General features: G+C 41.8%; 1 protein-coding gene across 1 annotated transcript in view; it reads right to left on the reverse strand.

Moving 5' to 3' along the window:
• GRID1 (glutamate ionotropic receptor delta type subunit 1) overlaps positions 1–26,578 on the reverse strand; it is a 688,202-nt gene that overhangs the window by 90,518 nt on the left and 571,106 nt on the right. Inside the window, exons 9-12 of the mRNA XM_058299400.2 lie at positions 20,561–20,662; positions 18,561–18,758; positions 14,851–15,175; positions 13,631–13,769 (exon numbers count right to left, since the gene is read on the reverse strand). Coding sequence (XP_058155383.1) covers positions 13,631–13,769; positions 14,851–15,175; positions 18,561–18,758; positions 20,561–20,662 — 764 coding nt within the window. The remainder of the gene's footprint in view (positions 1–13,630; positions 13,770–14,850; positions 15,176–18,560; positions 18,759–20,560; positions 20,663–26,578) is intronic.

A 26,578-nucleotide genomic window follows, 5' to 3' on the forward strand; every position in this document is an offset into this window, starting at 1 on the left:
TCAGTAAGTCATAAATACTTTTGAAAATTTTTCTTATGATTTCTTGCTCAACCACTAGATTATTTGGACCTATTTTATTTAAAATTTATTGGGGATGTTCTAGATTGTTTATGTTTTATTCATTTCTAATTTAATTATAATGATAGAAGATACACTGAAAGATTCTAACCTTTTCAAATGTATTGAGGTTTAATGCTATGACTCAGCAAAAGGTCTACCTTGATGAATATTTCATACACACATGAAAGAAATGTGTATTCTGCAGTTGTTGAGTATAGTGTTCTATTAAATGTAAATTATGTCATGCTGGTTGACAGTACTGTTTAAATCTTCTATGTCTTTAGTGGGTTTTTGTCTACTTTTCTGAGCTCCTGTTAACATTTTTACTCCAATTTCAGATTTTTCCATTTCTCCCATTAGATTTATCACATTTTATCATACAAGTCTGATGCTCTGTTATTAGGTGCATATGTGTTTAGGATTGCTATCTTTCTGGTGAATTGCTCCTTTTATCACTATATATTGTCCCTCATTATTCCTTATAATACTCTATGTCATAAAGTCTGCTCTACCTGATACTTTGTATAGCCACAACAACTTTCCTAAGCTTGCTGTTTGCATGTTACAACTTTTCCCTTCCTTTTCCTTTCAATCTATCTGTATGCAGCACTTGCATTCACCTTCCAATGAGCAACTGACTTATAGTAGTCCTGCCTGGTCCACATTTTTCCCTCTTTTCCTGCAAATGTATCTTTTAAAATATTAACCTTGGACTTATTAAAGCCTTTCATCCATCTATCTGTCTATCCAGCTATCTATCTATCTATCTATCTATCTATCTATCTACCTATCTATCATCTATCTATCTATCTACCTATCTATCTATCTATCTATCTATCTATCTATCTACCTACCTATCTATCATCTATCTATCTATCTACCTATCTATCTGGATTATTTCTATCTATAATAAGATTTCACAAATAAATATACAACATTTCAAATTTTGTGTAAATAAAGGTTATTTCTTTAAATCTAACATGATTACAAAGAAAAAAAAACTGTATTGGGGTTAATTAAGCTTCCGGTGAATTTAGTTTCTTTTATTTTCCCTCTGAAATTGAGTGGGCAGAAGATAAAAACACTTATTGTAGATTGCCTATCTTTCCCTACACTGGCATTAGAATTTATCTGTAGGAAGCATTTGCTCATTTTAATCTACTAATTTGATGTTTCCAAATTCAACGAATAGATGAAGAAACATATTAAATATCGTTACTAGGCCATTTACACTAATCTTCCCATTTTACAAGTATAAAAACTGAGGATTGGAAGGTCAACTGACTAATGTAATCCATCTAGCTGTGACAATTGCAGATTGGAGTTTCCCACTTCTTAGACTTTCACCTTGTTTCCCAAATCTCCCAGTCATGCTGCTTTTCCTCACTCTTGGTCTCCAAATCTCAAAGCTGCTCCTTCGACTACCAAGGCCCATGTCTAAAGCATCATCAACAACAAAAATACCCAATATTATATGACCCTTTCTATGTGCCAGGTACTGTTCTAAACTCTAAGGTGTAAGTTAATCACCCCAATACCCTGAGATTGATACTAGTCTTACTCCCCATGCATAAATGAGAAACTTGACGTACAGACAGGCTAAGTGATTTGCCCTGGATCATACAGTTAGTCAGTGGAAAAGAGGATGTGAACCCACGCAGTCAAGCTCCAACTCATTACAACTATACTCTCTTGTGTCTCCTGGCCACTCCATATGCTTTGCCTTCCAACATGAGCCTCCAGGCAAAATACGGTGTCTCTGAGTCTAGAATACTAGTCACCTAGTATTTTTAACCAAAGCATTTCCTAAAGAGAGGGCATTGATGAAATAAGGTAATCACAGTGCCCAAACACTTCCAAGTGCTAGCTTTTTCAAATGACTCAGCTCTCATCTGGTAAACAGGTAGATCTATTTGTATTTATAGTGGAGATGAAAGTAATTGTAGCATTTTGACACAGTTTTAGTCAACTGAAAGTGAGATATGCCCTCCTCACCAAATATACCACACATCCAACTCAACTGAAAGGCTAAAAAAAATGCTTGAGGTCGTTATGAAGTATGAAATGTTCTCCAGAAGATTTTGGTCTTTCTTGACATGAGCATCCTATATGTCTTATTTGGAATGCAGGGTTTTCAAAGAGTATAACAGTAACTATGAACACTTATGAGGGCAGGGTCAGAGACAATCACTGTTGAATGGCTTTATATTAGTTTGAAATTTTAAAGGCTGAAGTTTTTTTGATTAATAAAAAAGATATGTTGATCAAGAGAATCAGATATCCACCAGCTATCCTTCCAGAAACCTACTAAAATGACCAGGCAATTTTTAAACATCAGGGGATCACATCGCCTGAACCCAGAGAAGGAGGATATCGCTAGTCAGGCATTTGAAAGATTTTCTAGGAGAGATAGGGGAGAATTAATTGGAGCCAGCAAGGGGAGACTCCATTTCATCTTGTCTTGAAAGAGCATCATCACAGTGGATTTCCTCTTATACCTACAGAGACAAAGCAGTTCAGAGTCACAAGAATGGAAGGGTCTGGGTTTTGCTGGGCTCTGCAGGGCCCCCATTTGCCGGAGGTCATTCCTGAGGCTGAGAATCGCAGTTCCAGGAAGGAGGCTGTGGGTTTTCCCACTATTGTAGAATTCTAGAAACAGACACTCGATAAAAATCCAAAAAGGGAAATCTTTTATGGACACATCCATCACAGTCTCCTGCTAGATGGGCAAGCTCAGGGGTAAATTTGAGATGGTGATTCTGGTGCGAAGACTGCCCACCTGTTTGTAAAAAGAGACCTCCACATCCAGGGAAGAGTAAACTAAGCAACGCAAACAGCAAATACATTGTTGAAAAGCATATGAATACTGTGGAAAATCTAAAAAGGCATGTGGAAAGACCAATGGAGAAACTGTCCCAGAATGAGCAGGAACAGGGACCTGCCCTGAAAATAATGAGAGGGTGACTGGCAGACAGGGAGGATTTGCAGTAGTGGCAAGTGGAATGCCAATGTTCCTGAAAACAAGACAAAGATAAATGGGAGGCAAATAGGAGAGAGGTGATAGTTGACAAAATTATCGAGCTACAGCACGATTTTTTTTTTTTTTTGCCTAACCTAAGGACTCACATGATTCTAAGCATAATTTATGCCACAAAGGGAAGCAGACTTGGCCCAGTGGTTAGGGCATCCATCTACCACATGGGAGGTCCGCGGTTCAAACCCCAGGTCTCCTTGACCCATGTGGAGCTGGCCCATGCACAGTGCTGATCCGTGCAAGGAGTGCCGTGCCATGCAGGTGTGTCCCCTGCGTAGGGGAGCCCCATGCACAAGGAGTGCACCCTGTAAGGAGAGCCGCCCAGCGCGAAAGCAAGTGCAGCCTGCCCAGGAATGGCGCCGCACACACAGAGAGCTGACACAACAAGATGACGCAACAAAAAGAAACAGATTCCCATGCTGCTAAAAGAACAGAAGTGGACAAAGATGACGACAAAGCAAATAGACACAGAGCACAGACAACCGGGCTGGGGGGTGGGGGGCTGGGGGGGAATGGGGGAAGGGGAGAGAAATAAATAAATAAATCTTTAAAAAAAATTTATGCCACATAAGCCAACTCATTAATAAATATCAATGGGAGTTTTCAATTTCAAAGTTAATTACAAAGGACAAATAACAAGAAAGAAGTGGAGGAAGAGGAGAAGAGAAGAGAAGAGGAGAAGAGAAGTAGGAGAATGGGGGAGAGACAGGAGGGAAGAAGAGGAGGAGATGGAGAATGAGGTAGAAGGGAGGAAGAGGAGAGCAGAGGAAAGGGAAGGTTGAAGGAAGAGATGAAAAAGAGGAGGGGGAGGGAAGAGGAGAGGGGAGAAGGAAAAAGGGGAGAGGAGGGAATGAAAGAAAATAAGTGAGGGAGGGGGAGGGAGAGGAGAGGATGGCAAAGAGGAGGGAGAAGGAATAGATAAATGGGGCACTACCATAAGAAGAAGACAGTACAGGATACAGAACCCCACAGAACACCAAGGGAGAGGTTGTGGCAGAAACTCTGATAGTCAGCTAAGCTTTCATTGATGTGTAAAATCAGCAGAAAACTATCCGTGATCCTTTGTTGCAGAGATTATACCACTTCTCCTAGATATACTGCTTAAAGAGCTACGCTAGTTGATCAAAAATTAATCAAAACAAAGAAATAAATAATGTCTAAATCATTTTATAAAGACTTTCAATAAGCATTTGAAATGATGGGAGCATAGAATTCAGTGCAAAGAATGATTATAGATATGAGTGGTATAAAATAAAAGAATGTGAATGTCAAAAATATATCTTAGAGAAGTCATAAAAGGTAAAAAAAAGAAAAAGAAAAGAACCATAGTAAACAGATCTAAAATCTCAGATTATATCAACAAAAATGATAGTAGTTGGAATTAGAAGAGGGAAAAAGGTACTCTATTCTCATTCTATTCTCATTTTATAAAGGGAGAGATAGGAATACATGGTTTCACTCCTGATTCTGAAAGAGAAATAGAGATGCAAGCATTTTAAGACTAAAGGAAACCACTGGAGATGAAGAGAATGCTTAGCTTTCAGAGGTGGGAAATCCATAAAACAATAATGACACAAGATGCTAAACATGGCGAAAGCCACTGGCTATGTACAAGTCAACACAATAGAAGATCAGTATACCCATATTATAAAACCTGTCAATGGTAAATATTCTATATTATAAGGCAAGGTTTACAAAATTGGATTAAAATTCTAATGCATATAATTTCCAAGAGAAATAGCCAAACAGACTCAGGAGAGACAAATTTTTTTTCAGGTAAACACAAAACTAGTAATAGAAGGAGCTGTATCACTATTTGGTAAAGTAGGATTTAAGCATAAAACATGAATTTGGAAAATGATCATTTATATTGATAAAAAATAGAATTTAATGAAGTTGTATGTTACTAAAATGCATGTTCCAAATTATAGTTTATCAGTTACATAAAGCAAAATTGTATACAAATACAAGGGAAAAGGTGGACTCAAAGGCCTACAGAAAAGTAAGTTCCCTGTATGTGTTTAAAATTTTTTTAAATTTATTTTGAAGAATGGAAGTTAAAATAACATCAACTAAAAACATAAAAGAAGAAATGAAAAAGCATAGTAATGGATGAAGACAGAAGAACTAATAAAGTTAAACTAGAAAAGTTCTTAAAAACAATGAAATAGTGGTCTCAGGACTTTGTGTGCTATGCAGCATTGTGCGTACTTTACAAGGCTGATCTCTGATGATCTGCTCACACCCTGTGAGGCAGGCAGTTATCATCCTCTGATGAGAAAAGTGAAACACAATGAGATAGATTACTTCTCAATTGCCAGAATAGCAGACTGGATCACTCTAATTTCAACATTTACACAATTAACTATTTTGGCAAATATGACAATAGATCCAAGGGGGAAAGAGGGAGAAAATCAGATAGCCAAACCTCAGGAGAGTCTTATGGAAAAATTTAACACACACATATACAACTGCAAAAAAAATTATTGAAGCGAGAAAGAACATACAATAACAAATATTTGAAACAATTAGAAAATAGGCATATATTTCAATAATAAGTTCTCTTATCCAGGTAAAATTGTCTTAAAAACTGTAAACCTTATTTAATAAATAGAAAAACAAAAATATTAACAATAAAAAATCTGATGTGGAAGACTACATATTGAAGAAATGGAATATGTTTCCTAGACAGTTTCAAGAGGGAAGTCTGTGGAGGTGGAGGGTGGATGGAGGAGATAGAGGGAGATAGGAGCAAAGTTTTATATACCATTAAAATTAGGTTGTTACTAAACTGAACTAGATAGTCATAAATTAATATATTAATTGTAATTCCCAGGACAACCACTAAGAAAATGTCTGAAAAAGTATAGTAAAAGTACTTTCGAAGAAATTAAAATGAAACACTAGAAATATCTATTTAACATAAAACAAGGTAGTTTTAGAGGAAATGAGGAACACAAAAGATGTGACATATAGAAAAATGGCAGAACTCCTTCCTTATCAGTAATTACATTAAATGTAAATACATAAAAATTTAAAATAAAAAAACAAGTCTCAAATTTAAAGAGACTGAAATCATACAGTGTATGTCAGCTAATAAAGTTGGAAATCAATAAGAAGGAAAGTTGAAAAATTCACAAGCATGTGGAAATTAAACAATATACTCCTAACCAGTGGGTGAAAAAAGAAATCACAAAGAAATTAGAAAATACTGAAAGAAGACAAAGAGGTTGTTTTAATTTAAAATATATATATATTTCCCATGTTATCCCAACTGTTGAGAGCAAATATGGTAGTGGAATGCTTCCTAAATGACTTTACAAAGTTAGCTTGTCTTTAAACTTAATGGAAAAGTATAAATAAACCTCACTTTTAAATATGGAAGTAAATCCTAAGTAAAAATATAAGCAAATTTAACACAGCAGTATGAGAAAAACACTATCACATGGCAAAGTAAGTTTTATGATGTAAATGCCTATGTGGCTTAACATTATGATAGTACATAAGTCAAAGAAGATCAGAAAAAGAAAAATACGATTACTGTGAAGGATGTCAGGAAAGCATTGATAAAATTCAGTATCAATTCCTAATGTAAAAAAAAAACCTTGCTGATAACCACAAATACAAGAATATTTTCTTGATGTGTTTAGGAATCCCTTTTAGGTTACTCTCACATTTGACTCTGAAGCAAGAGTCATTCACATTAAACATTTCAGATATAGCTAACAGTGGTCATGAGAAGCACTGCTCTGGATTCTAGTTGAATCTTTAAGTTACTAAGAAGAGGAGGAGTAAAGGAGAGGAGAAAGAAAGTGGGGGGAAGGGAAAAGAGGAGAGGGGAGGGGAAGGGAGGGCAGGAGACAAGAGTTATGACTGAGAGAGTCAAAGTTAACACTATTGTAGACGTGACTTTCTGATTAGAAAATCCTAGAGAAAATTAAATATGTTAGAATTAATAAGAGTTGAAAATGTGTGATGTTTCAAAATGAAAATATTTTGCAACAGTTAAGATAGAAAATAAAATATTTTGCAACAGTTAAGATAGAAAATAAAAGGCTATCTTACTTCAAATACCTATAAAATATTCATCAAAACAGACCATGTTCTGGGCCATAAAGCAAACCTCCATGAATTTCAAAGAATTAAAATTATACATGACATATTCTGTGACCATATGGAATCAAGGAGAAATCAATAACAGAAATATAACATAAAAATCTCTAAGCACATGGAAATTAAGCCACAAATTTCAAAATAATCCATGAGTAAAAGAAGAAACCTCAAAGAAATGAACAAAAATTCATAGAGTAAACAAAAACAAAAATACCAACCTGCCAAAATATGTGAGATGGGAGTAAAGCTGAACTGGCAGGAAAATTTGTGACACAAAATACTCTTATTAGAAATAAGGAGAGATCTCAAATCAATAATTTAAGGTTATACTTCAAGAAAGTAGGAGATGTTTTTTGAGGCCCCTTGCTCTTCTAAATACATTTCATAATTAGCTTTTCCAATTCAGTAAAAAAAATGCTACTGTAATTTTTATTGGGATTGCATTAAATTTGTAAATCAATTTGTGTAGGGCAGACATCTTAATATGTTTAGTCTTTCAATCCATGAAAAGGGAATATTCTTCCATTTATTTAAGTCTTCCTTGGTTTCTTTTAACAATGTTGTGCAGTTTTCTGTGTACAAGTCCTTTACATCTTAGGGTTATTCCTAGACATTTGATCCTTCCAGTTGCTATTGCAAATGGAATTTTTTCTTGATTTCCTCCTTAGATTGCTCATTATTGGTGTACAGAAATGCTACTGATTTTTGCATGTTGATCTTATATCCTGCTACTTTATTGAACTCATTTACCAGCTCTAGAAGCTTTGTTGTAGATTTCTCAGGGCTTTCTACGTATAGGATCATGTCATCCGCAAATAGTGAAGTTTTACTTCTTCCTTTCCAGTTTGGATGTTTTTTATATCTTTTTCTTGCCTAAGTGCTCAAGCAAGTACTTCTAACACAACATTAAATAAGAGCGGTGACATTGTGCATCCTTGTCTTCTTCCATAGCTTAGAAGGAAAGTGTTCAGGATTTCACCATTGAATATTATGTTAGCTGTGGGTTTTTCACATACACCCTTTATCATTTTGAGGAAGTTTCCTTCTATTCCTATCATTTGAAGTGTATTTATCAAGGAAGGGTGCTGTATTTTGTCAGAAGCTTTTTCTGCATCAATAGAGATGATCATGTGGTTTTTCCTCTCTCTCTCAATGTGCTGTGTTACATTGACTGATTTTCTTATGTTGAACCATCCTTGCATACCAGGGATGAAGCCCACTTGGCCATGGTGTATAATTCATTCGATGTGTCCTTAAATACAATTAGCAAGTGTTTTGTTGAGGATTTTAGCACCCATTAGAGGGACTGGTTTGTAGTTTTACTTTCTTGTGGCATCTTTATGTGTTTTTGGTATTAGGGTGGTGTTGGCATCACAGAATGAGTTAGGCAATATTCATTCTGCTTCTATTTTTTGGAAAAGTTTAAGCAGTATTGGTGTTAGTTCTTTCCAGAATGATTGGTAAAATTCACCTGTGAAGCCATCTGGTCCTGGGCTCTTCTTCGTTGGCAGGTTTTTGATAACTAACACAATCTTGTTACTTGTGATTGGTCTGTTGAGTTCATCGATTTCTTCTTTTGTTAATATAGGCTGCTTGTATGTGTCTAGATATGGGACCATTTCATCTAAGTTATCCATCTTGTTGGCATACAATTTTTCAAAGTATCCTCTTATGATATTCTTTATTTCTGTGGAATCAGTGGTGATATCCCCTTCCTCATTTCTTATTTTATGTATTTGCATCTTCTCTTTTTTTTTCTTTGTTAGTCTAGCCAAGGGTTTGTCACTTTTATTAATCTTCTCAAAGAACCAGCAAGGGATTATTACCAAGGGCCAACTAGTAATGCATCCAGAAAACGACCTTGACTAAAAGGGGGAAATAGTAAATACAAATGTGTTTTTATTGCTAAGAGATTTCAAAGTGAATCAGGAGATCATTCCAGAAGTTATGCTTACGTACATCTCAGCAGGATCTCATTGACTGCCACAGTAAACAGTGCCTCAAATAACAGGGCTCCTGAGGGCTCTAGAAACTTCTAGACACTATAGGCAGGACAGACAAGTTCAGGATTTTGGCATCCTGTCAGTGAGCCTTACTCTGGAATTTATGCTCCCTAGTGTAACAGAGTTAGACTCATTTATAGTTTCCTTACACATGGCTCTTCTGCCCCTTTTACTTGAACCAATAATTAGTACTATACTTGTTAAATATAAGTCCCATAGACTTAAATCTTTGGTCCGTTCATGTACCAGTTGAGCCCTGAATCTCAGCAGAGTTGCAACACCTACTCTCCAGTTCACTGGACTCACCCAGGACAACTAACAAGGAGATGATGATGGACAACATCCATCCCAAGGAACAGAGAATGTCTGCAACTACAATCAAGATAGTGGCATCCATCTGTCCCATGGGATTTAAGTCCCCTCTCAATTAGAGGCAGAGTGGCCATCACTAGCTCAAGCTCAAAATCCTCAAGATTGGGGAATCAATAATGGACTAAAGTAGACTTATTATTTTTCTATTATAGACATTATCATTCTAGCAATGGAAGAACTTTTATCATTGATATAAAGACAGTGGCCACCAGAAGTTCTGAGGGGAGGGAAAGGGAAGAATAGGTATAATATGGGGGCATTTTAGGGACATTGGAATTGTCCTGCATGACATTGTAATGATGGATACAGGTCATTATATGTTCTGTCATTACCTACAAAATTGTGTGGGACAGAGTATAAACTATAATGAAAAACTATAGTCCACAGTTAGTAGCAATGCTCCAATATGTGTTCATCAATTGTAACAAACTTACCACACTAATGAAGGATGTTGTTAATGTGGGAAACTGTGGGAGTCAGAGGGAGTGGGGAATATGAAAATCTCCTGTATTTTTTAATGCAACATTTATGTAATCTAAAGTGTCCTTCAAAATAAATAATAATAATAATAAAGGACATGGAAGAAAAAGAGCAAATTATAACCCAAAGCAAGCAGAAAGGGAGAAAGAAGAAGAGAAAACAATGATAATGAAGATAGGGAAAAATAGAGAAAATCAATGAAACATATAGCTACTTCTCCAAAAAAATATCAATAAAATGATAAACCCTTGCAAGGCAGACAAAAGATAAAAACCAAAGACACAAATTAGGACTGAAAGAGGGGATATCACTAGATTCTGCAGCCATTACAAAAACCAATAAGATAGTACTATGAACAAATTTACACTCATAAATTCAACAACTTAAAAGAAATGGACCAATTCCTTGAAAACCACAAATGAGCAAAACTCAACCAAAATGAAACAGGCAATCTGAAGGCCCCTAACTATCAAAGAAAATTAATTCAGAATTTTTAAATGCTCAAAAATGAAATCTCCAGGCCCAGATGGTTTTCCTAGAGAATCCCACCAAAAATTTAAAGATTCACATCAAGTTCATACAATCTTTTCCAGAAAATAGAGGACAAGGAAAGACTTTCCAGTACATTTTATGAGTTGTGTTACCCCAATATCCTAAAACAGACAAGGCAACACATAAAATGAAAAGTACAAACCAATATCACTCAGGCTCATGAACTTAGACACAATAACTCTCAACAATATTAGCAAATCAGATCCAGCAACATATGAAAGTAGTTATATATGTGGCCAAGTAGAATTTACTCAATGCATGAAACATCTGAAAACCAATCAATGTTATTTACCATATTAACAAACTGAAGAAGAAATTCTTATGATCATAGTAATTGAAGCAGAAAAAGCATTTGACAAGATCCAACATTCATAAATATTCCCAGCAAATTAGGATCTATGGGTTTAAAGCATGTAATCCTATAATTAATGTAATTCCTATTAAAATTCAAGCACATTTTCATAGATATAAACAAGTTTATTCTAATTAATGCAGATACTTGTAGGGAAAGGCTCAAGCCATAAAACATCTGAACGCAATGTTGATAATGAAGATTAAAGCAGGACAAATCACTCTACCTGCTAGAAAGGCTTTCTGTAGAGCCACAGTAACGGAGACAGAGTGGTGTTAACAGAGGGGCAAACACACAGATCAGTGGGACAGGAAAAAGAGCCAAGAACAGACGCATACGAATATGTCCAGATGATTTAGACAAAGGTGGAAAGCCAGTTCAATGGAAAAAGACAGCCTTTTCAAACAAGTGATGCTAGATCAATTAGACAGCCATAGATAAAAGAAACAGAAGGAAAGGAAGAAACAGTAGGAGGGAGGGAAGGAGAGAAGGAAGGGAATAAGGGAGGATAAAAAAGAAAAAGCAAAAAGAACCTCAACCTAATACTTGAACTTAAATGCAAAATGTGAACTATAAAATTAAAAAAGGAGACATAGGAGAAAAACTTGGGGATCTACGTCTCACCAAAGGGTTCTCAGAATTGACATCAAAAACAGAATGCACAAATGGATAAATGGATAAATTGGATCCCATCAAAATTAAAACTTAGGCTCTGTTAACAGGTTGGAATGGCAAGCTAGAGAGTGGAAGAAATTATTGGTAAAGAAATAGTTTCCGGAATGTGTTAAGAACTCTCAAAATATAACTGTAATAATCAAATAATCCATTTTCAAAATGGGCTAAAGACAAAGAGACATTCCACTGATGAGGATATACATATGGCAAATAAGCACATAAAAACATGTTCACCACAATTAGCCTTTAGGGAAAGGCAATTTAAAACCACAATGAGATTTCATTACACATCTATCAAAAATGGTAAAATTAAAAATAGTGACAACACAAATGCTGGCAAGGATGCAGAGAAACTGATCCCTCATACATTGCTGGTGGAAATGAAAAAGGGTAAGTCATGGTAGAAAACAGTTTGATAGTTGCTTATAAAACTCCATATGCAATTTCCATATAACCAAGCAATTGCATTTTTCACCATTTATCACAGAAATAATGAAAACTTATATTCACTCAAAAAGCTTTGCACAATTTCTCTTTGCAGCTTTAGTTGTAATAGCTGGGAACTAGAAGCAACCCAACCGGCTCTCTATGGGTAAAACATGAAACAAACCGTGGTACATGGAATATCACTCATCAAAAAAAGGAACAAACTATTGATACATGAAACAACTTAGATGAATCTCTAGGGAATTATACTGAGTGAAAAAAGCCAATTCCAAAAGGTTATGTATTATATGATTCCATTTATATAACATTTGAAATGACAACATTTTACAAATGGATGACAGATAAGTAGTTGCCAAGGTTATAGACTGTGGTGGCAGATACACAAAACTACATATAATACAGAACTAAACACACACACACATACACAGACCAGTGCAAGTACAGAAGGAGAAATCCAAATAAAATCAGTGAATAATTTCAATGTCCATATCCTGATTGTAAGGTAATGTTAGTCTTTGCAAAATGCACCCATTGAAGAAAAGTGGGTAATGGATACAAGGGCCACTCCCTGTACTATTTTTACAACTCCATCTGCATCTACAATTATCTCCATAAAAATTTCTATTTTAGAATGTAAGTGAGATAACAGCATACTGGATCAAGGAGATTTGAATGGGCGGTTGGAATCACAGAAGCTGGTTGAGTCTGCTGACTTGGTTAGACCTGATGAGGGGCGTTGGTCAGAAGCCTAGAGATGACAACAGTGAGCAGGGGGATTAAAGCGACTGAAAGCGGGGGCTCGGAAAACGCGGGTCAGGGCTCTCGTGAGAGACTGAAGCTGGGCTGCACTCAACGATGCGCGGGGTCGATGCACGCCTGCGTCCGCTGCAGCAACCCTGCAGTCCACCAGGGTGACCTTGTGCAACTCTTTTCTATTTTATACTGCACACAGAGATCTGACTGCAAAGCCAAGGCATAGCTGAGAGTTATTTCTCTAGCTTGAGCTCATTCTTGTAGGCCACACGGATAAAAAGTTTGTAAGATTATAAATAGGTGAGGAGGAAAAAAATGTACTTTGGTTTCAATAATTTTATAGATGTATCACTGAAATACGCTTTCTAATCACTAATTGGCATGATTTATTATCCTTTTTGAGGTATTTGAAGATTTGAAAAGATATAATAGATTTATGATTTCAATTAATTTAACGATATGTTTAGAAATTTGTGGTTAAACAAGTCTGCAATCCATGTTTATGTGTCTTAGGAAATGTCAGTCCTTAAATTTTCATGTTTTGATCTCTTATTTTTGTAAGTGGCGTTTATATATTCAAAGAATGTGATTTAATGAAGTTATGCATTGATTGAATTGTACATAAAATAATGTACAACGGTGGGCAGGCTCTGCTCTGTGTGCTAAAGATTCCAGGCAACGAGCGGCAGGCAGATCTGGGGGCCCCATCTTGGGACCCCTGCTGCACCAGGCCACCTGGACGGGCCGCAGCCTCTTCCCGGCCCTTTGGAGCTGGAGGGACGGACTCACCTTATGGGGTTTTCCATCCTGGACACTGTGAGGAAGGCAGCAAGGTTGGCCGTGTAGGATGAGCACACGATGAGGGTGAAGAGCCACCAGCTGCCCATCACGATGCGCATGGCCATGGAGTTGACCGACGACTCGCCACCTGTGAGGGGCAGGCACTGGGTTGGCAGGGTCCCCGCCCCTGCCCCACCCAAGGGAGCCGCTCGCCACTGCTGCCTGTGCTCCCTGGGCCCCTGGAGAGGGGGTCCCCTGGGTCTGCGGCCGGATACAATTCTGGAAAAGGACCCTAAGCCCATTCACCAGGGAAAGGGGGCCAGGACCACCAACAAAACCGGAAGAGCCAGATCTGCCCTTCCAATAATGTGGCACTGGTCAAGGCCCCAAGGATAGAACGCCAAATACTAAAACCTTCTGGGAAGAAGATTTTAACCCACGGCAGGAACTTCGGGTTCCTTTCCAATTCCAGATCCACATATAGTAGTCTCAGGAATTCTGTGAATATAAAACGCCTCCTACCCAGGGCACGCCCTACCTTTCTTTAAACCCCAGAAATGCAATGCACTAAATCACTTTTATTCACATTCAGCCCACGTTAGGTGACAGTTTCTTTTTTTTCCAGGGTTTTCCAGAAACATGCATGTGACTTTCAGTGGGAAGCTGCCTCCTTGGTCCCTTAGTGGGAGCAGAAGGAAGCTTCCCACTGCTTTTATCCTTACATAACCTCGCAAAGCCTTTGCCACAGTGCAAACAGGGCCACGATTCACATTAGAAGCTTTCCAATTTGTTTTCGCTACCAGTCAAATCGCACAACCCTCAACTCAGAGACAGGAGCGCCTCGTATCTCAGGAGCGGATGGGCTGCTGCTCAGATGACTGCTACACAACTGATTTCCCATTAGGACCTCACATTTAAGTGAGATTCAGAATTTCTTCTGACATTCTCGTGTGCATAACAATCAGTTGAATGTGGGAGGGTGAAAAGTGCCAAGCAGAACTCCAAAATTAATTTTATCCTAAGTGGAGGATCAGGATCTGAAGTTGAGCTGCTTGTTGTCGGTTCGTTTAATTTCCACCTGATAATACTCAGATAAAGCAAGAGTGGCACGATACCAGCGCTGTCCTAGGGGTGAAAGAAATTGCATTTGAAGTGACTTTGGTAAAATGGGGCTCAGGGCGGTGCCAGGGGGCCAGTCCTCCTGGGACCCTAGAAAGAACGACAGGTACCTTGCTGCACGAAGGCCCCGTAGACGATCCAGATGGCGCTGTGCAGGGTGGCAGAGGCAGAGGGGCGGGCCTGGGGCGCGCCCTGGGCACGCGCGGCCTGTATCCGGTTCAACACGAATATCAGCACACCCACCACGGGGACGGCGGCCGCGATGCAGGCCCAGACCGCGAAGTCAAACGGAGCGAAGAGCGAGAAGATGCTGATTTTCTCCTCGGGTTTCCTGATGAGAATCCCCACCGAGTAGTCCATGTACCGCTTGCTGAAGTCCACCACGCTCTCCCTCTCCGGGGTGATGGTGAGTGCCGAGATGGCCACGTCTGCTCTCTGAAAGGCAAAACCGCCCGTTTGCCCTCAGCCCTCATCCTCCTGACCGGCTGGGCCAAGATCCATCCTGTTCAGAGGAAATGGACTGAGGAGGGCCCTGGTGACCTTGAATGATGCAGGATCATCTAGTGATACCTCCTGCACCTTCCAAGGTTCTCTCCCCAACACTTAGAACCCCCGGAAACCTTTCCGAGAGAAAAGAGTCAAGTGAATCACCTTCACTCCTGCGTGAGTTTTTCCTCCCTTATGAACATCAGCTAGCTCTCCCCTTTCTTGCACCCACGTTTCCCTCCCACCTCCACCGAGAAGGCTCTTGGGCATCCTTCCTACACTAATAAAGCCACAGAGATACTCCGTTTTCCCAGGAAGCCTCTCCAAACTCTAGTATCCTATTGACATGGCGAGCCGTCCCTGGTTGTTTTATGTGCGTATCTTTTTCAGGCCAGAGAATAAAATCATCCAAATAATGAGGAGTTGTTTCTGACTTTAAATCTTCTACAGCCTACAACTCATGGCCTGAAGATACAAGGGCTGATTCTTCATGCAGAAAAACCATGCTGTATTGTGACTCTCTGGACCTGCTATTCTATGACCTCAAAATTATCTCCCAAGACTTTGACCTTCCAAGCAGGCTTCTTTTAACAAATAAAGACTCCATTAACATGGAAACAGGTAAGAGCATGAGGATAGAGCTGCTAAGTCTATCAGAGGTTAGATCCCTCAAGCCTAGAAGGGTGGATGACAGGCAATAACAGGGGCTAGAGCCCCCCTTTATCCATAAAGAACTAAAATGTACAGTGATCGCCTTGGTCTTGGCTCTTAGACCTCCAAACGGGAGATGTCATCAGAACTAGTTTTGTTTCAGAATAACCAATCATGACAATTGATCCAACCCTAATATTCAAATTGTGGAATCACACTTTATCAATTGTGTCCCACCCAAAAGATAGGTTGAAGTCTTATTCCCCGATACCAATGAATGGGACCTTGGAAATAGGGGTCATTGCAGTCAGAATTAGTTAAAATGAGGTCATACTGGAGTAGAGTAGACCTTGACTCCAGTATGACTGGTGAGCTAATAAGAAGAGGAAGCCCAGCCTGACTCAGGGAGAGGAAGGCCATGTGAGGTGGAGGGATGGAGGCTGCAGCCGTGAGCCAAGGATCACAAGGACTGCCAGCAAACTGCCAGAAGCTGGGAGGAGGCCAGGAGGACCCTCGACCATAGCCGGCAGAGGGGCACAGCCCTGCCAGCATTGCGATTCTGACTTGTGGTCTCCAGATCTGCAGACCATCAGCTGCTATTGTGTTCAGCTGCCACACGGGTGGTCACTGGTTACAACAGCCCTAGGAAATTAAGACTCAAGCATAGGAAGATGTTTGTTAGGGTTAATATGAGGGGTAGGGGGAAAGAGAAAGTGTTGTCCCAAATTGTGAAACCAAACAGCTTATCTAGAGAAGAGAAAATACGTTGGCAGCCACTACCCACCAGCTCTCCTCCTGTGCTTATGAACTCGCATCTCTGGTTCTTGCCTCTCTTCCCAGCAAAATAGGATCCAGGGATTTTTAATTAATTTATTTATTTTAGGATGAGAGAATTTGGAGCATATATAAGGGCTGAGGAAGAGACCTAGTGGAGAGGGACAGGCTTACAACACAGGTAGGAGCAAAGCCTCTTTATGAAATAGGATTGAGAAGAGGGTCAAGGGCGATGGGGAAGGCCTTTGCCAGGAAATTGGAGGGGAGGGCAGGTGTGAAGTGCAGTCTCAGTCCCAGCAGTCTCAATTGTTGCCCCCAATATAGGAACAGAGTCTCTCTTTTTGAATTGAGAAAAATAGAAGATTATCAGGTAGCTTGAAGAGAAAGGCAAAATTTTGCAACAGTGACGATGGTGATGTAGCCGAGGACCAGTACTGAACGCCCGGCTGAGCCTGGAGACCACACATTGTTCATACTGCAATGTGTCAGTTGCAGTTTTCTCCTTTTACTGCATTCAGCAGCCTGGAGGTTGGGCTCAGAAAGGGAGATAAGAGGATTAATTCTGGGCTCAGGTGCATCAAGAAATTAAGACTACAAGGGAATCCCAAGGGATGCAGGGCAGAGTGATTTGTTCAACCACTAGGAAGGGGAGAATGCAGTATTAGAAGGGCATTAAAACCCTAAGAGAAGGATGACCTCAAATGTGAGCATGCTAAGTGGGAGAAGCCAGCCGCCACGAGCACATGTGGGTGGGCCCTATTTACATGAAATGCTGGGAAAAGCAAAGCTCTAGAGAAAGAAAGTAGATTCACGGTTGTCTAGGGCTGGGGGTGTGAACGGATTAGACAAAGTATAAATAGGAGTAAGGAATATTCTTGGGAGGATGAAAATATTCTAAAGCTAGATTATACTGATGGTGGCACAACTCGGTCAACTTACTAAAAATCATTGAATCGTGCATCTAAAATGGGTGAATTTTATAGTATGTAAATTTTACCTCAATAAAGTCATTTCTTTTTTTTTTTTTTTTTACAAAAGCTTAAGAGAAATTGGAGGAGTTATAGGCCTACATTCTGGATCAATGGGTTGAAGAACAAAGGGCCAGTGCTTTAGGAGTGGAAGCCCATGAGAGCCAGGATAGTGGGTTACAATCATAGAGCGGGACGGTGACGTTTATGACTGAAGATTTCAGGATACTAACAAGATGCCCAGGATGGGGGCACGGAGTGAAGCGCAAGCAAAGGTCCTTGGAGGTAGGAAGGTATTCATGAGGGTGTCAGAAATGGTCAAGGGTGGTGGCGAGGTAGTGCTCAAGTAAGATGCCAGTGTACTAAATGAGCACAGGAAATGACCAGAGGTCATGGATGACAGAGGCAATGATGGGAGGGGGGGAGGTGTGACTTGGCCACACGCTCTGAGTCTCAGTGCGGACGCAGATCCTTTAGGAGGGGGGAAGGGTGATGGTTTGATATTAATATGGGAGCTAGGAGAATGTCACGCACCTACACAAAACGATGCAAACACACACATCCACATCCCACTTGTGGGCAATGAGGGGTACAAAAATAAACACTTGCCAGTGCCCCTGGTGAGATCTAGGTTTCTGTTTCAGGGCAAAGATTTGAGGGCTGAGTTTCATGAAGGGTACATGACTGAGCAGGCACAGTGGGCAGATGTTGGGCAATTAAGAGCAAGGGATGGGGAGAACAAACACAGAGGAGGAGGATGAAAACATAGAGGTTGGGAGTTGTGGCACAGAGGCTGCACTGGAGCCTTCCTGGGCCATATTGGTAGCCATGGTCTATTTAGCTGGTCTCTGGGTACCAACTGCAAATCGGGGCCAAGTGTGGCTCTCACCCCGGAGGCAGACCAGGATGCCCCTCCCCAGGGGCCTACTTTGGGAACCTACCTTGCTGATGAGCTCCCCGATCATCCCGTTCCAGGAGGTGTTGTGGAGCTGGTGACCGTACCTGCCATCCGGGGCCTGGTAAATCTCATATTTGAAGCCCAGAGCTTTGGCCAGCGCATCCAGGACATCGATGGAGAACCCTTTGTAGCGCTTGGGCTGCCCCAGGATGTTCTCTGCCACCATCACGAAAGGCTCTTCCTGAGGACAACAGGATGCATGGTCTTTAATTAAATAATGGGTTCATTAACACCGATTCCCGGGGCATTATGGCAGAGGCCAAGCTGATCAATCACAACTTCAGGACATTGAAGGATGTGGGCTTGTAGTCAGCATATTTAGGCCTAGGGTCAGGATTGCTCTGCCCATTCCTAAAAGCAGTTTACAGACTTCAGGTTATATTGCTTGGGAAGATCACCAACTGTGCATCAAAATAGAGGAATGGAAATTCATTTGTCCTACGTTTTGTTATCTTAGGATTGCCCCCAAATCCCAGCTCCCTGTAACATGGTTTGTTTCCATTCCTTCACAAGGAACATTCATGCTAAACCAGAGTTCTCTCCTTAGAAGTGCCCACCTAAGAAATGTGGATATGTATCCATGATCATAAATGGCAAAAAAACTTTTTTTTTAAAAAGATTTATTTTATTTATTTCTCTCCCCTTCTCCCCTGTTGTCTGCTCTCTGTGTCTATTCATGGTGTGTTCTTCCATGTCTGCTTGTATTATCAGGCAGCACTGGGAAACTGTGTCTCTTTTTTGTTGTGTCATCTTACTGCATCAGCTCTCTGTGTGTGCGGCACCACTCCTGCGTGGGCTGCACTTTTTTCACACAGGGTGACTCTCCTTGAGGGGTGCACTCCTTGTGTGTGGGGCTCCCCTATGCGGGGGTGCGCCTGCATGGCATGGCACTGCTTGCACACACAACAGCACTGTGCATGGGCCAGCTCACCACACAGGTCAGGAGGCCCTGGGTATAGAACCCTGGACCCTCCATATGGTAGGCAGACGCTCTATCAGCTGAGCCACATCTGCTTCCCCCCCAAAACCCTTTTATATTAGGTAGAGAAAAGATGGCATGACATCTATTGGGTTGTCCTAGGACATGGATGTTGAGTAACTGGCCAAGGTCATACCGTAGGTGGGAAGGGATGAGTTTCACATAGGGCCAGGTCCAAAGCATGCCAGGTCATGCTAACTCATCTGTGCTCTTGTGGAGTACATGACCTGTGGGAAATGCTTGAGCCTTCCCACTGCTCTTTCCTTCTTGTGTGAAACTGAACCACAAGGAGATTTTGGCAAAGAGCCCCAGAGAACATATCTCTTTAATTTAAATTTGTTGGAGAAAGGGTGTAAGGTTTATTCATGATGTATATATGGAGAATGCAGAAGAACCACTGTCAGTGATTTAGAGATTCAAGGAGACTCCAGTGCCTCTTTGGGACAGAGAGGAATGTTGGGACCCTGTCTGACCCAGTCAATAAGAAGTAAATCTAGAATGCCTCCTTCAACCTTTGTGAAGAAGTGAAGAAAGCAATTGAAAGAAAGTTACTGCTAAGGTGTCTTACAAATGCAAAAGGCTGTGACCCCAGGTCGACCTTGCAGATTGGTTACAACCAAAGAAATGTCTTCAATATGAATTTGTACCACCTGGGTCTGTGAGCAGTTTGGGGTTCTTGAAGAAAGTCCTGCCTTTTTCCAGGAGATACTGGTTACCAGCACAGCTTTCCTAAGGAATGTTAAGAAGTCAAGATTTGGTTTGCATCTAAGAACAAGTGGAGCAGCTGGGGCTTCTAAATCCCATCTGTTAGTCCATATGAGTGGTCCTTCCCTAGAGTAGCTCAATGATCTCCCCACTAAGACCCAGACACATGGGACAGAACCCCACTCCTCAAGACAAACCAAGGTGCCCTTCTCCCTAAAACCAGCATTAAAGCAAATAGAGAGAAGACGCAGACTCAAAATCCTGGAAGATGATGCTCCCGAATGTACACGTGATCCTACCAAGACAGTCACCACTTTGAGAGTCAGTCCTTGGAGACGGCTGCCCATGGGCCTCTCTTGCAAGCTGCCATTCAGGCCCTTCTCTGAGTCCCACGTTGCCAGCTGTGCAGGAAAATAAAAAGGGAATGTAAGGAGCAGAATTGCACCTGTGCACACCTTAGGACCGTGCCTGTTCACCTGGGATGTGATGGGAAGAGAGGTAGGAAGCAGCTCTCTGAGTTTTCCAGAGACCCATGGCCATCTTCAAACCTTAAAAGAAATGGAGATGTTACAGGCGGAGGGTTTCACGTTCTCCATCAGTTCTTCTGAAGCTCTAGGACTTGCTACATCCCTAAATGAAACCAACTGGCAATGCCTGATCTCTGGAACAAATGTTTATGTCCACTGGCTTTCTGTCTGCCCACTGAGGCCAAGCCACTGTATCTCCCACAAAGCATCTTCTTTCTTGAATTATTCCTTTGACTTGCCCAGGCCAGAGGCCCTTAAGGTCATCAACAGGGCAGCACGAGGCCCAGCATTGAGGAAAGTCACAAGACCCAAGTGCACAGCTTGCCCTACACCCTGATGCCTACAGCAAAGCAGGGTCAGGAGCTGCCATCACTGCAGGGATTTCCCCTGGTATGTAGATAGAAGCCAACCAGCGTCCAAGCCTGGGGGGTCTATCCAATAGCCAGGTGCAACTCTGACAGGCACCTGGAGGTGGTTGAGGGGACACCATTCTGGCTTAGAAAGGAGAGGAAATTCTTGGGGCTGTTCCCCTCCCTGCTCCCCTGCCTCAGGTCATCTTCTGTCTGGTCAGTCATCGTCAACCATCAACTGAGGAGATTAAACAAATACTGATATCGGATCCCATCTCACACCAATCTAATCAGGGCATGTGGGAGGAAGGAACAGGCATGGGCAGTTTCAGAGCTTTCTGGGTGATCCTGACATATGGGCAGGGAACCACAACTCTTCCAGGACCCTGGATGCACGTTAAAATTTCCCATGGGAGATTTGAAAGTATACTGATATCGTGTTCCCACCCCTGGAAATTCTGACTTAATTGGTCTGTAGCAGGCTAAATTTGGGTATTTTAACTCCTCAGGTATTGGGATTGACTCTTGTCCCCCACAAAACACATGTTCAGGTCCCAACCATGGCCCTGCGAGTGTGGACCCATTTTAAATAGGATCTTTGAAGATGGTATATGAGTGTGCCCAAACTGAGCAAGGGCGGGTTAAGGCTCACCCTCGCTCAGTGGGCACACTCATTTGCCCATTGACTGTACAGCAGGTACTGCCTGGGTCCTGGGGCTGTTGGGGTCACTAAGAGTGGTGGTTCCACCTCAGGGATTCCCACCTTTAACATGCTCCCCAGAATGCAGCCCAGGATGCTGCTCCCCAGAATAGAAACCTACCTCTAGGATGCTCCTGATAAGATGCCCCCTAAACTCCTACTACCCAGGAAGAGAATGAAGTCTTTATTAGCAAAGAAAATTGGACATAGAAGTGGAAGCCATGGGGAGAACCCAAAGCTGGAAGTCAATAGCACCCAGAAGAGAAAGGAGAAGGTGCTGCCATGTGCATTGCCATGTAGTGGAAAAGCCAACGAACCCCAAAAATTGTTGGCCAGTCAGAAGAGCCCCACCTTGGGAGCTAGCTTTCTCAACTCTGAAACCATGAGTCAATAAATTCCTGTTGCTAAGCCAACCCACTGTACGATATTTATTTCAGCAGCCAGGGAACTAATATGCCAGGTGATTCTAATGTGCAGCCAGCATCACAACCAGCACTGAAGATTAAAGCAGTGATTTTGAACTCTGATATTCATACAAATCACCCAGGGATTTTGCATGTACTTTCTGGTTCTAGGGCCTGAGATTACACATCTCTAACAAGCTCCCAGGTGATGGGCGCCTGCTGCTGATCTGTGGACTAGCATTTGAGTAGCAAGGGGTTAAAGGCTTAGACTCCTGCAAGCAGCATCTGCTCCTTATCAGGGAATACTCATGAGATCCACAGTGGGCCTGAAAGGAAGAAAAACCCCTTGATGGAGAAGTCCCCTCTGAGGCCCCAGCAGAGCCACCAACAGCTGCAGATAGAGATCTGTCAACTTTTCCAGCACCTCCCATTGTCTTCCCATCTGCAGCAGGGTCTCCACACTGAGCCCTGGCTATTGGACCACATGTCCAGAGCTTCAGAAACCATCCCACCCAGGAGCTACTGCAACTCAGAAGCCCACAGTGGGAACATTAGAATGAGATGTGGTTCTAGAGCCTGTTTTGCAGGCCCCCTGAGCCTTCTGCTGAGACTGCAGTCAGAATTAGCATCTCCTACATATGCTTCTCCACTGGATCTCAGGAAATAGTGCTTGGACCCAGAATCACTCCCTGCAACTGGATTAAATCGTTGGCCAAAGAGAAGAGTAAAAATTCAAAAAAGGAGTCAAGGTGTCGATTCCCTGGATTACGTGGACTCTGACATGGACTCAAGGGGCAGGAACAGGCAGATGGTATGTACTTGGGCTGCTTGTGTCTGCACCCCCATAACTGTTGAGCCCAGATGCTGACATGTGACCCGTTACTCATCCTGGGTGTAGGTGGAGCTACCAAGAACCCCGTGACCATTCTGATAACACCTAAAGTTGTACCAGGGCAATCATGCCCTAATGATGCCATGTCTATTCTGGAGACTGCATATTCTGCTGCTGCACCAAGACCTGATTCCAAACACCCGCTGCCAAACCTCCCTGGGGCTGGTGGAGAGGCACCTCGGCAGCTTGGAGTGGGGTCCTGCTTGGCCTTGCCCACCCTGACTTTACCTGTCTTTGTATTTTTATGCAGTTGATCATAAGAATGGAGGACAGAGGAAGGAAGCAGCAGTTGAGAGGAAGACTGTGACAAAGGCATGACGTAGGGTTTAGCCCACCCCACAGGGGTCTGCCTCCACCCGTCTTTCCAGGCCACCCTCTGTGTGTAGCCCAGAGCCCAGCTCAAGGGTGCAGCTCTTCCCCAGATACCGGAAGAGCCTCCTCACTGGTCTCATTACCCCCAACCTCTCTCTTCTGATCCATCCTCCAAAGTGCTGATAGATGTCTTCATAAGTAGACTCACCATGAACTCTGCTAATAACATTTGTCTGATGGCTTCCCGTTTCCTGAAGAATAAATTCTAACATTTCTAAGCTTGGTCTAAAAGAAAGGCCTTTGCAATCCAGACCCAACCCTGACTCTTGGCCTCCTACCACATCATGTACCTACGGACCCCTCCAGCGCCACCAAATCCTTCCCCTGACTTACACCACCATGTCCTGCCTGACTCAGTCCCCCAGCTCCTTCTGTCTGGAATGCCACTGCTCTCTTCCTGGGTGTGTGGAACTCTTTACTAGCTTTTTAAAATCAATATTTCCTCTAAGAATAGTAGCAGATTTAAAGACAGGGAGAGTTTCCATCTACCCACGTTCAGTTTCCTCTGTTGTGAATGTTACATTTGCATGATACATTTATCGTAATTAGTGGCAGTTTGGAAAACCAATGCCCACAATTTCTGCAAAGCTGAAATAGAAAGATCTCCAATGCCCACACTGCTCCTAAGTTTGTGATCCAGCTGTGGCTTCGAGCATTTTTCATAAACTGCCTAGAATCCCAGGCTCTTGGACTGCCCAGGCTTTGCCTTATTTATTCCCATCTCAGGGCTAACAGTTTTGCCTTCAAAGTCATGTTCTCCTTTCTTCTCAATTTATTATATAACTGGTATAGTTTTGGGGAACAAGAATGGAACTTGAAGGCATAGAATTAGCATATGTTTATGAATCAGAAGACCTGCATTCTAGCTGTTTCCACCATGTCCATGAGTGACTGCAGACAACATACTCTATCCCCCAGTGCTTGAAACACAGAAGCAGCCTTATTCGTTGAATGGATTTCAGCAAAGTTATATTTATTCACCTCAAAAATGTAATCAAATGCCTTTTCTACTCTAGTGAGTAGTGGCCCCCAATATTCTCATCTACTTGGAACCTCAGAACGTGGTTTTGACTTTAATTGGAAATAAGGTCTTTTCCAATGTAATTAGGCAAGGATGAGGTCATTAAGGTGAGTTAAGGTAAATTGCCCTAATTCAATAAATGGCAGGGGTCTCAGAAGAGGAGAGGACATACAGAGCAAACAGAGGTGCACACGGGAAGGAGGCCATGTGAGGCTGGAGAGAATGATTGGAATGACGCAGTTACAAGTCAAGAAATGGCAGGAGCCACTGAATGCTAGGAAGATGTAATGGTGGATTCTTCCCTTGAGGTTTCAGAGAAACACGGCCCTGCCAGCACCTTTACTTCAGACTTCTGGCCTCCAGAAGTGTGATAAAACCAGCCAGTGTGTGGTACTTTGTTATGGCAGCACTATGAATCTAATGCACCTATGTACCAAGATGAGGAGAAAATAATTTTGAAACTATCTATGACCAAATAATTGGGCATAACAAAATAAAGAATCAGTATATAAAAACTGTGAATACAATACAAGCTTAATTATGTAAAACAAATTAAAAAGCAATCATAAAAATGGGAAGAGATACGTTAGAATGTAAAATGTGGACAATCTCAGATGGTGGATTTATGAATGATAATTATTTTCTTCTTTATGTTCTTCTATGTTTTTAACAAGGTGTGCACCACTTTATAGCCAGGAAAATAACTTTTGATTAAAATAGCTGGTGGGGTGATTAAGCAAAATCCTATCACAGGCACTTGTATGGCTGAGAACTGAATGGGGGCAGAGCACCGGGGCCCAGAGTCTCGCCAGTCTGTCAAGGCCCGTGTGAGAGGCAGAATCCCATGAATCAGTCCTCCAGTTCCAAAGAAGCTGTTCTCAGCTGCTCTTTAATCTAGAGGAAAAAGAAGGCCTGGGAGCTGTTGCCAGAAGGACCCTCATCTCTTCCATCTCTTAAAACAGCCTTATTCCCAGCCCATCCAGCAGGGCGCCCACATCCTCAGATCCTCTAAGATGGCGCCAGGTGCCCTGAGCCTCTTGGGCTCTGAGAGGTGGAAGAGGCCACTTCCAGGTCCCAGCTCCATCAAGACAGTCCCTAAAGGAGAGGGAACCATCCCAAATCATTTTCATTAATATTCAGACAGCGCTAGTGCAAAAAGTTCATCCCAATCAAAGCGGATTTCGTGAGAATAAAAACCCTCATGCAAGCCCGTTATCAACCTTATCTTTTTGTCTAAAAGCGCCTATGACAACTTTTTATTAAAAATGTGGACTTCTCTCTTTTTAGCCTTTAGGCAACCTGGACCCTGACAAGGAAAAAAAAATACTTCAAAGCAAAGCCAAAATTCTGCTTTTCAAACACATCAAAGTGTGGCCATGTTCCAGGATTCGGGATCCGTCCCGTGGGGCAGGTGAGTTTATTATTCCCTCACATCGGCTGAAGCCGAGCGCCCCAGCCTGAGCCAGTCTTCCTCCTTCCACAAAGCCACACGCCCAGATCCTAAGACCAGAACGGTCAACTGTGATTATTTCTGTCCCCCCGGGGTAGAGAAGACCAAAACAGAGAAAAGCCACAGTCTGAATGAAAGACTATGGTGGGATATATTTATGATAAAATAGAAACTCAAATGGATTCTCGCCACTCGCAGCCAAACAGGGTCAAGACAGCACATGCCCGCTGGGAATGGGGAGGGACAAGTTTCAGTAAATAAAATCCAAATGAGGCTGATAGGCTTGATCGATTGGAAGCCAGAGAAACCTTTTGCCCATATAAGTCCTACCCTTAGCCCTCCAGCTCGAGACTGTGTCTTTGGAACCGAAGAGCGTCTGCTCTGGCTTCCCCTAGTATTTTGCAGACAGAATTTTGTTCACGGGATCAATGAATTTATGGCCAGAGACACCCAGTTTTGACAGCTGACCTGTCAAGATCAGTGCCTGAAAAACTAATTTCCAGCACTGTTAAACAAAACAAGTACTGTGGCTATTTGATAAGTCAGTTATGGTTTTCATTCATCGCCAGAATCTGCTCTGCCCAGACCAGGAGCAGGGATG

Source organism: Dasypus novemcinctus, chromosome 6, assembly GCF_030445035.2.
Source record: "Dasypus novemcinctus isolate mDasNov1 chromosome 6, mDasNov1.1.hap2, whole genome shotgun sequence".
NCBI classification, from domain to species: Eukaryota; Metazoa; Chordata; class Mammalia; order Cingulata; family Dasypodidae; genus Dasypus; species Dasypus novemcinctus.